At 44.9% G+C, this 11,730-nt stretch overlaps 1 protein-coding gene across 1 annotated transcript in view; it reads right to left on the reverse strand.

Moving 5' to 3' along the window:
- Positions 1 to 1,376: 1,376 nt before the first annotated feature.
- LOC118379106 (E3 ubiquitin-protein ligase TRIM9-like) overlaps positions 1,377 to 11,730 on the reverse strand; it is a 109,867-nt gene continuing 99,513 nt past the window's right edge. The window contains 4 exon segments of the mRNA XM_052496224.1: positions 1,377 to 2,160; positions 4,255 to 4,417; positions 7,590 to 7,893; positions 10,301 to 10,439. Coding sequence (XP_052352184.1) covers positions 2,083 to 2,160; positions 4,255 to 4,417; positions 7,590 to 7,893; positions 10,301 to 10,439 — 684 coding nt within the window. The 3' untranslated portion in view covers positions 1,377 to 2,082.

Genomic DNA, 11,730 nt, shown 5'->3' on the forward strand with positions numbered 1-11,730 from the left:
TGGGTATTGAGAGTTGGGTGTTGACGGCTCAGTAAGTTTGTACAGTAACTGTATGGCTGGGTATTGAGAGTTGGGTGTTGATGGCTCAGTAAGTATGTACAGTAACTGTATGGCTGGGTATTGAGAGTTGGGTGTTGACGGCTCAGTAAGTTTGTACAGTAACTGTATGGCTGGGTATGGAGAGTTGGGTGTTGATGGCTCAGTAAGTTTGTACAGTAACTGTATGGCTGGGTATTGAGAGTTGGGTGTTGATGGCTCAGTAAGTTTGTACAGTAACTGTATGGCTGGGTATTGAGAGTTGGGTGTTGACGGCTCAGTAAGTTTGTCAGTAACTGTATGGCTGGGTATTGAGAGTTGGGTGTTGATGGCTCAGTAAGTATGTACAGTAACTGTATGGCTGGGTATTGAGAGTTGGGTGTTGACGGCTCAGTAAGTTTGTACAGTAACTGTATGGCTGGGTATTGAGAGTTGGGTGTTGACGGCTCAGTAAGTTTGTACAGTAACTGTATGGCTGGGTATTGAGAGTTGGGTGTTGATGGCTCAGTAAGTTTGTACAGTAACTGTATGGCTGGGTATTGAGAGTTGGGTGTTGACGGCTCAGTAAGTATGTACAGTAACTGTATGGCTGGGTATTGAGAGTTGGGTGTTGACGGCTCAGTAAGTTTGTACAGTAACTGTATGGCTGGGTATTGAGAGTTGGGTGTTGACGGCTCAGTAAGTATGTACAGTAACTGTATGGCTGGGTATTGAGAGTTGGGTGTTGATGGCTCAGTAAGTTTGTACAGTAACTGTATGGCTGGGTATTGAGAGTTGGGTGTTGATGGCTCAGTAAGTTTGTACAGTAACTGTATGGCTGGGTATTGAGAGTTGGGTGTTGATGGCTCAGTAAGTTTGTACAGTAACTGTATGGCTGGGTATTGAGAGTTGGGTGTTGATGGCTCAGTAAGTATGTACAGTAACTGTATGGCTGGGTATTGAGAGTTGGGTGTTGACGGCTCAGTAAGTTTGTACAGTAACTGTATGGCTGGGTATTGAGAGTTGGGTGTTGACGGCTCAGTAAGTTTGTACAGTAACTGTATGGCTGGGTATTGAGAGTTGGGTGTTGACGGCTCAGTAAGTCTGTACAGTAACTGTATGGCTGGGTATTGAGAGTTGGGTGTTGATGGCTCAGTAAGTTTGTACAGTAACTGTATGGCTGGGTATTGAGAGTTGGGTGTTGACGGCTCAGTAAGTTTGTACAGTAACTGTATGGCTGGGTATTGAGAGTTGTGTGTTGACGGCTCAGTAAGTTTGTACAGTAACTGTATGGCTGGGTATTGAGAGTTGGGTGTTGATGGCTCAGTAAGTATGTACAGTAACTGTATGGCTGGGTATTGAGAGTTGGGTGTTGATGGCTCAGTAAGTTTGTACAGTAACTGTATGGCTGGGTATTGAGAGTTGGGTGTTGATGGCTCAGTAAGTTTGTACAGTAACTGTATGGCTGGGTATTGAGAGTTGGGTGTTGATGGCTCAGTAAGTTTGTACAGTAACTATATGGCTGGGTATTGAGAGTATCTTGTACTGTACAGTCAAGCCTATGGGTCCGGACCGTCCAGTGGTCTGTAGAGGGCAGGAGCATTGTCTTGCGTCAGACTCTGACGTCACTCCAACCCAACGCTGGTCCTGCGATCAACAGGCGACGGTTGCGCTGTCTGACACCTGACAATGGGCCTGGTTGGTCTATAGAAGCTAGCGAATAGGGATGTGGTGTTGTGTACATGGCTGTGAGTTGAACGAGCACTGAACGGAACCCTATTCCTTATACAGCAGACTACTTTTTAGCATGAGTCTAGCTAAGGGCAGTGCACTATACAGGGAATAGGGTGCCATTTGGGATCCACACTTAGAGAGCCCAGAAGGTGAGCAGCTTGTTGCCATTCTCTGAGTCCCAAATGGCACCCTATTCCCGATATAATGCACTACGTTTGACCAGAGCTCTATGAGCCCTGTGCACTATGAAGGGAATTAGGGTGCGCTATAGTGTGCCATTTGGGACGTAGCCCCTTGTCTTGTCTTGCTTCACTGCAGTGCTGAGTCAACTCCTTAACACACTGAGCCAGACAGGTCTGCTTCCCCTGGAGTGTAGAAGTCAGGAATGGGCAGGCCGGTGTGCAGGGTCACCTACAGAACAAACAAAAATCATAATCTTCCTCCTCCTTCCTCATCCTCTTCCTCTTCCTCATATCCTAGCAGCAGAAAATAATAGTTCTCGAAGCAGATCGAACAACCGTCTGTAGATGTCATTGCAGGTATTGACCAGCAGGTGGAGTCGTTGAACTAATGTGAAATAGACTGAGCTATTGTATCACTTGCATGAGGTGTTAGCAAGCACTGCATTACCAATAGAGCCACAATACACATAAAACCTAGCAGTCAAACAGTTCCAATCGTTTTTTCCACCATTCATTTTTTTCTGTAGTAGATTTTAGAAATACTTTTTAAAAATTGTACCTTTATTTAACTAGGCAAGTCAGTTAAGAACAAATTCTTATTTTCAATGACTGCCTAGGATCAGTGGGTTAACTGGCCTAGGAACAGTGGGTTAACTGGTCTAGGAACAGTGGGTTAACTGGTCTAGGAACAGTGGGTTAACTGGTCTAGGAACAGTGGGTTAACTGGTCTAGGAACAGTGGGTTAACTGGTCTAGGATCAGTGGGTTAACTGGTCTAGGAACAGTGGGTTAACTGCCTTGTTCAGGGGCAGAACGACAGATTGTTAACTTGGCAGCTCAGGGATTTGATCTTGCAACCTTTCGGTTACTAGTCCACCGCTCTAACCGCGAGGCTACCTGCCGCCCCAACTACATATGAGGGCTGTGTTTAGTGGAGGTGTGACGTTTTGACAACCGTGTACATCTCTCTAGGACAAGGTGACTTTTATCAATATATTCTCCTGTATTTATCCTCCCCCAAAATGAAATGCTAATTAGTTGCTAATGTATTCTCCTGTGTTTAGCCCTGTCGTCCTAAAAAAAAAATGGAACGCTAATGTGGCTATCATACAGAACTAAAAATGACTGTCTCAAGCTGGGGTGGCAGTGTAGCCTAGTGGTTAGAGTGTTGGACTAGAAACTGTAAGGTTCTACGTTGGGGCTGTAACGTTGTTTCTACGTTGGGGCTATAACGTTGTTTCTACATTGGGACTATAGCATTGTTTCTACGTTGGGGCTATAGCATTGTTTCAACGTTTGGGCTATAACGCTGTTTCTACGTTGGGGCTATAACGTTGTTTCTACGTTGGGGCTATAATGTTGTTTCTATGTTGGGGCTATAGCGTTGTTTCTATGTTGGGGATATAACGTTGTTTCTATGTTGGGGATATAACGTTGTTTCTACTTTGGGGCTATAACGTTGTTTCTATGTTGGGGATATAGCGTTGTTTCTATGTTGGGGATATAACGTTGTTTCTATGTTGGGGATATAATGTTGTTTCTACTTTGGGGCTATAGCGTTGTTTCTACGTTGGGGATATAGCGTTGTTTCTACTTTGGGGCTATAACATTGTTTCTATGTTGGGGATATAGCGTTGTTTCTATGTTGGGGCTATAGCGTTGTTTCTACGTTGGGGTTATAATGTTGTTTCTACGTTGGGGCTATAACGTTGTTTCTACTTTGGGGCTATAACGTTGTTTCTATGTTGGGGATATAATGTTGTTTCTACTTTGGGGCTATAGCGTTGTTTCTATGTTGGGGATATAGCGTTGTTTCTACGTTGGGGCTATAGCGTTGTTTCTACTTTGGGGCTATAACGTTGTTTCTATGTTGGGGATATAACGTTGTTTCTACGTTGGGGCTATAATGTTGTTTCTACTTTGGGGCTATAATGTTGTTTCTACTTTGGGGCTATAACGTTGTTTCTATGTTGGGGCTATAGCGTTGTTTCTACGTTGGGGTTATAACGTTGTTTCTATGTTGGGGCTATAGCGTTGTTTCTACGTTGGGGTTATAACGTTGTTTCTACGTTGGGGATATAATGTTGTTTCTACTTTGGGGCTATAACGTTGTTTCTATGTTGGGGATATAACGTTGTTTCTACGTTGGGGCTATAGCGTTGTTTCTATGTTGGGGATATAACGTTGTTTCTACGTTGGGGCTATAGCGTTGTTTCTATGTTGGGGATATAGCGCTGTTTCTACGTTGGGGCTATAACGTTGTTTCTACTTTGGGGCTATACCGTTGTTTCTACGTTGGGGCTATAACGTTGTTTCTATGTTACCTGTACGTTTCGGTTGAGGCTGATAGCAGGGTAGTAGAGCCCCTCGATGCCTTCGAAGGCCACAGGACCCTGCTGTTCGTCGTTGATGAGGAAGATGAGGACCCTTCTGGTGAAGTCTAACAACACTCCCACTGTAGCCCCTTTGCTGACGCCCCCGTCCGTCCTGAAGAGACACACAGACTGTCAAATACATACAGTATGCATAGTATACAGTATTCAGACTCCTTCCCTTTGTCCACATTTTGTTACGTTACAGCCTTATTCTAAAATTGATCAAATAATATACAATTCTCATCAATCTACACACAAAACCCATAATGACAAAGTGAATTACAGGTTTTCCTGAAATTTTAGCAAATGTATAAAAAAAACAGAAATACCTTATTTACATAAGTATTCAGACCCTTTGCTATAATACTCCAAATTGAGCTCAAGTTCATCCTGTTTCCATTGGTCATCCTTGAAATGTTTCTACAACTTGATTGGAGTCCACCTGTGGTAAATTCAATTGATTGGACATGATTTGGAAAGGCACACACCGGTATATATAAGGTCCCACAGTTGACAGTGCATGTCAGAGCAAAAACCAAGCCATGAGGTCGAAGGAATTGTCCGTAGAGCTCAGAGACAGGATTGTGTCGAGGCACAGATCTGGGGAAGGTTACCAAAAATTGTCTGCAGCATTGAAGGTCCCCAAGAACACAGTGGCCTCCATTATTCTTAAATGGAAGAAGTTTGGAACCATCAATACTCTTCCTAGAGCTGGCCACCCGGCCAAACTGAGCAATCTGGAGAGAAGGGCCTTGGTCAGGGAGGTGAACAAAAACCCGATGGTCACTCTGGGAGACCTCCGGAGTTCCTCTGTGGAGATGGGAGACCCTTCCAGAAGGACAACCATCTCTGTAGCACTCCACCCAAATCGAAAAACCTGTTTTTGCTTTGTCATTATGGGGTATTGTGATGTCATTATGGGGTATTGTGATGTCATTATGGGGTCTTGTGATGGCATTATGGGGTATTGTGATTTCATTATGGGGTATTGTGATGTCATTATGGGGTCTTGTGTGTAGATGGATGAGGAAGAAAAAAAACAATTTAATCCATTTTAGAATAAGGCTGTAACGTAACAAAGTGGGGAAAAAGTCAAGGGGTCTGAATATTTTTCCGAACGCACAACTGTTTGACATAGAAGCACCGGATTTTCGTCATAATTTTTTTGTAAAAAAATCTAAAAATGATGATTAATAATAATAATAATACATCTAAAAATGATTAATAATATTAATAATGACAATGTTTACATTTTTACAAAAAATAAATAAATGAAATACTGAAATATCAAATTTACATACAGTAAGTATTCCCACCCTTGAGTCATCACTGTGGTGAGAAAAAATATCTATTTAATCACTTTATAACGCAACAAAATGTGGAATAGGTAAAAGGGTGTGAATACTTTCTGAAAGCTCTGTAAATACCTACAGTCCTTTTTCTTTCTTCTTAAGAAAAATAAAAACTTGCATCGTTGGAAAAGGACCGTCAGCATTTCACTATGTCTACACCTGTTGTTTACCAAGCATGTGACAAATACAATTAGATTTGATTTGAGTCCTACTGACACATCTTAAGCATACAGGTAAAAGAAGCAGTATCTTCACAGTCGTGTAACCGGTCGTGTGGAATGGTCAGCTGGTTAGCAGCTAGTTGTGTTTAAAATCGAGACCTTGAAGTAGTTTCCCCGCGGCTTTTGTGGAGCGATAAGTAACGATGTTCAGAGGGTCCCTGTTTCGAGTTCAGGTTGGGGCGAGGAGAGGGACGGAAGTAACACTGTTACATTGGTGCCGTGACCTGGATCACTGGTTGCTGTGGGGAAGAAGGAGGTCAAAGGGGGGTGAGAGTAACCGGTGTGAAATGGCTAGCTAGTTAGCAGTGTGCGCTAGTAGCGTTTCAATCTAAGACGTCACTCGTTCGGAGACCTGGAAGTAGTTGTTTCTCTTGCTCTGCAAGGGCCGTGGCTTTTATAGAGCTGTAGGTAACGATGGTTTGCGGGTGACTGTTGTCGATGTGTTCAGAGGGTCACTAGTTTGAGCCCAGGTCAGGGGCGAGGAGATGGATGGAAGCAACACTGTTACACTAGAGAGACTATTACTGTTACGCCAGAGTGGATTGGTTGGTGTTTCATTATACACATCCTCTCCATTAGCTGTTGGTGTGGATGCATCAGGTGTACCAGGTGACCTACCTGTTGGTGTGGATGCATCAGGTGTACCAGGTGACCTACCTGTTGGTGTGGATGCATCAGGTGTACCAGGTGACCTACCTGTTGGTGTGGATGCATCAGGTGTACCAGGTGACCTACCTGTTGGTGTGGATGCATCAGGTGTACCAGGTGACCTACCTGTTGGTGTGGATGCATCAGGTGTACCAGGTGACCTACCTGTTGGTGTGGATGCATCAGGTGTACCAGGTGACCTACCTGTTGGTGTGGATGCATCAGGTGTACCAGGTGACCTACCTGTTGGTGTGGATGCATCAGGTGTACCAGGTGACCTACCTGTTGGTGTGGATGCATCAGGTGTACCAGGTGACCTACCTGTTGGTGTGGATGCATCAGGTGTACCAGGTGACCTACCTGTTGGTGTGGATGCATCAGGTGTACCAGGTGACCTACCTGTTGGTGTGGATGCATCAGGTGTACCAGGTGACCTACCTGTTGGTGTGGATGCATCAGGTGTACCAGGTGACCTACCTGTTGGTGTGGATGCATCAGGTGTACCAGGTGACCTACCTGTTGGTGTGGATGTATCAGGTGTACCAGGCGACCTACCTGTTGGTGTGGATGCATCAGGTGTACCAGGTGACCTACCTGTTGGTGTGGATGCATCAGGTGTACCAGGTGACCTACCTGTTGGTGTGGATGCATCAGGTGTACCAGGTGACCTACCTGTTGGTGTGGATGCATCAGGTGTACCAGGTGACCTACCTGTTGGTGTGGATGCATCAGGTGTACCAGGTGACCTACCTGTTGGTGTGGATGCATCAGGTGTACCAGGTGACCTACCTGTTGGTGTGGATGCATCAGGTGTACCAGGTGACCTACCTGTTGGTGTGGATGCATCAGGTGTACCAGGTGACCTACCTGTTGGTGTGGATGCATCAGGTGTACCAGGTGACCTACCTGTTGGTGTGGATGCATCAGGTGTACCAGGTGACCTACCTGTTGGTGTGGGATGCATCAGGTGTACCAGGTGACCTACCTGTTGGTGTGGATGCATCAGGTGTACCAGGTGACCTACCTGTTGGTGTGGATGCATCAGGTGTACCAGGTGACCTACCTGTTGGTGTGTGAGTTGTTGTGCATGAACCAGGAGCGGTTGTTGTCCACGTACATGGCCCAGGCCCTGTCGTCTTTCCCCAGCATCACGTCCTTCAGCACGTCGCCGCGGGCAACCCCAAACGCAGGGTCCGGGTGGTTGTCGTAGCGATCCACCGTGATCTCCCAGTAGTGCACACCGCGGGAGAAGCCTGAATTACCCATGACCACCCTGTCATCGTAGCTGTTGCACGTCACTGTCAGGTTGTCGTTGGAGAGGATGATGTCAGGGTGGGCTGACGCGGGGTCAAAGGTGAACCAGGCAACTACAAGAAGTAGACACACACACACACACACAGATAAATTGTTTCACTTGAAGGTTTTCCCACCATAAGGAACCATCAGCATGGTGAAAACACCTAACAGAGGAGATGAGGCTAGAAACTGGTGGTCTGAGGTGAGGTTAGACCAGCGTTTCCCAAACTCGGTCCCGGGGTCCTCAAGTTGTTACCTATCATTCCACTCCTTGACGAACATTGTTTTTGGCATATGACACGTGAATACAAGGAGTGGAATGACAGCTACTGCATCCCAGAGTGTTATCAGAATAGAAGACTTATGTACTGGCTGATACTCTATGGTACGGTACATGAGAGAGGCCTGTCATTTTCATCATAGGTACACTTCAATAAATTCATAAAAAATCCTACAATGTGATTTTGTGGATTTTTTTTCTCATTTTGTCTGTCATAGTTGAAGTGTACCTATGATGAAAATTACAGGCCTCTCTCATCTTTTTAAGTGGGAGAACTTGCACAATTGGTGGCTGACTAAATACGTTTTTGCCCCACTGTATCTCTGGCACATACTGTCAAATACACTATTATTATAAATAAATGACAGATATTACAAAAACAATACTCCATTAGACACTCAAGGTGAGGGCCGCTGCTATCTCTGTGGGCGCTCTATGGGACTTGATACTGTTACCATGGTAATTGGAACATCAGAACACGAGAGTTCCCATGGGAACATACGTTTTTAAAAAAAATGTTAATTGGAGGTTCCCAGTGAAACCTGGAATAACTGAAGCCCTCATTGGACAGCAAACTGCTCACCCTGTGGTTATCGATTCAATGATTGGTTGCTGTGATGACATTGGCAATGATCAGGTTAGGAGTGGAGCAGAGTGGAGCGCAGGAGACATTCAGCAATGAGAGGGTTAAAAGGTGTGTGAACCATCCATACCTGTGGCCAGTATTTGCATATCACATGGAGATTGTCCAGGTGCAATGTGAAATGAATAGAGGGAGAGCGAGAGAGGGAGAAAGACGGAAAGAGAAAGAGAGAGGAAGAGGAGGGAAGAAAGTTGGTGGGGAGAGAGAGCGAAAGAAAGAGAGAGAGATGAAGAGGAGGGAAGAAAGTTGAGAGAGAGAGTGAAAGAAAGAAAGAAAGAAAGAGAGAGAGAGGAAGAGGGGAAGAAAGTTGGGAGAGAGAGAGAGTGAAAGAAAGAGAGAGAGATGAAGAGGAGGGAAGAAAGTTGAGAGAGAGTGAAAGAAAGAAAGAGAGAGAGAGGAAGAGGGGGAAGAAAGTTGGGAGAGAGAGAGAGTGAAAGAAAGAGAGAGAGAGAGATGAAGAGGAGTGAAGAATGTTGGGAGAGAGAGAGAGTGAAAGAAAGAGAGAGAGAGAGATGAAGGGGGGGGAGAAAGGGGGCAGAGAAAGAGAGAGAGTGAGGGGAAGGGAGAGAGTGTGAGGGAGCAGATTAAAAGCACAGTGTGTAGGAGGTGAGGGTGGAGGGTGAGGGGGGGTGGTAGAGACTGTAAAAGCCGTGTTGAGTTTATCAGGGAAACTGCTTCTTTTCAGTGGCCATTTTAGTATCACAGAGAAGACTCAAAGCATATATCCAATCAGCCTAGGGAATCTTTTCCCAACCAACGACAAGGGCTACGTAGATTATTACAGCACTCTGTCCCCTAGACTATTTACCAGACGGGGAGAAAATTCAAGGAGGAACAAATACTCGTTGCCTGGCATCAAAATATGTCAATTGAAACCTGAAACCAATATAATCTATCCAGACATGTTTGTCTTGTTTTCCAGATACAGTGTTATCCTTGTTAAACCAACAGCTACATAGGACAAAATCATGTCACAAAGAGAGAAGGAGCTGCCTGGATCTCACAGGTCCACTGAAGCGTGACAAGATTCTGCTATCTGTCTGTCCATCTGTACGTGTAGAGCTGAGCTGCATACACAGTGGGAGAGCAGGTGGCAGGCACGTATAAGGGAGAGTGGGAATACTGTATGTGTGTGTACCAAAGCTGTGTCCAGGCAGTCCGCGTTTCGACGTGCATAAGAACAAGCCCTTAGCCGTGATATATTGGCCATATACCCCCCCCCACCCCCTCCCTCGGGCCTTATTGCTTAATTAGAACCCAGGTCTGATAGGCAGCTGTCTATATTCTCTTTAGATTCACCGTCACCAATCAGTATGTGCTTTAGCCAACCGTTGTCTGCGTCGGCTCATCGCCATGCTAAACATACATGTCTCGGGCATGACAGCGATGGATAAGACAAGTTGGTGACACTGCATCCCAAATGGTCCCCTATTCCCTGCTAGAGTGAACTACTTTTGTCACCCTGTGGGGCCTGATCAAAAAGTAGTGCACTACATAGGGAACAGGGGGCCATTTGGGCCATATGCTCTATAGAGCGGGCTCAGGTAGGGCTTACTCTCAGAGGTCTGCATGGCCAGTATCTTGCTGTACTGTCCCACACCGCTGGTGTTGAAGGCTTTGACCCTGGACATGTAGGTGCTGTTGTAGTGGAGTCCATCCACCGTGCAGATCGTCTCCGTCCCCACGTACACTTCCTGTAAGAACCATTACAACTTCCGGTTAGAACCATGACAACTTCCTGTTCGATAATCGTCACACTGGTATGATTGTGGCTAGCCTCGTACTTCTGTTTGGAAACAGAATGTGAAGGATGGTTGTACGAGGCTAGACGATGGCAGCTATTTGTCACAACAGAGACTGTAGAACTGACCCGATTATAAGAGTATAAAACACGTTTAACTAGCTAATGTAGCAGAGGTGATTTGTTGGTGATGAGGTAGCTCTGCCTGAGACTTGTAAAGCCCACGTGTCATCCTTGGACCTTGAGAATGTCCTCTTGGTCTAACGGGTTAAGATGTGGGCTTGTTAAACAACACACAGTCCAATAACAAGAAGATGAATAAAACACTATCAAACAAGGCTAACAGAGGGGTGGGTGCTCTATCTTTCTATAATTACACTGGCCCATTTAGAGACTTTTACACTCAGTGCTGATGAGAGAGGGGGAGGGAGAGAGGGGGGGGGCAGAGAGAGAGAGGAAAGGAGGGAAAGAGAGGCCAGGTGTTGGTACTGCGTGAGAAAAGCAGCATCAGTAGTCCCTGCAGTAGGAGTGGTAGTAGTAGTAGTAGTAGTAGTAGTAGTAGTAGTAGTAGTAATAGTAGTAGTAGTAGTAGTAGTAGTAGTAGTAGTAGTAGTAGTAGTGGTAGTAATAGTATTAGTAGTAGTAGTAATAGTAGTAGTAGTAGTAGTAGTAGTAGTAGTAGTAGTAGTAGTAGTAGTAATAGTAGTAGTAGTGGTAGTAATAGTAGTAGTAGTAGTAGTAATAGTAGTAGTAGTAGTAATTGTAGTAGTAGTAGTAGTAGTAATAGTGGTCCTTCTGTGGCTCAGCTGGTAGAGCATGGCGCTTGTAATGCCAGGATAGTGGGTTCGATTCCCGGGACCACCCATACGTAGAATGTATGCACACATGACTGTAAGTCGCTTTGGATAAAAGCGTCAGCTAAATGGCATATATTATTATTATTATTATTATATTAATAGTAGTAGTAGTAATAGTAGTAGTAGTAGTAGTAGTAGTAGTAGTAATTGTAGTAATAGTAGTAGTAGTAATAGTAGTAGTAGTAGTAGTAGTAGTAGTAGTAGTGGTAGTAGTAGTGGTAGTGGTAGTAGTAGTAGTAGTAGTAGTAGTGGTAGTAGTAGTAGTGGTAGTAGTAATAGTAGCAGTAGTAGTAGTGGTAGTAGTAGTGGTGGTGGTAGTAGTAGTAGTAGTAGTGGTGGTAGTAGTAGTAGTAGTAGTAGTAGTGGTAGTAGTAGTAGTGGTAGTAG

This window comes from Oncorhynchus keta, chromosome 35 (genome assembly GCF_023373465.1).
Source record: "Oncorhynchus keta strain PuntledgeMale-10-30-2019 chromosome 35, Oket_V2, whole genome shotgun sequence".
NCBI classification, from domain to species: domain Eukaryota; kingdom Metazoa; phylum Chordata; class Actinopteri; order Salmoniformes; family Salmonidae; genus Oncorhynchus; species Oncorhynchus keta.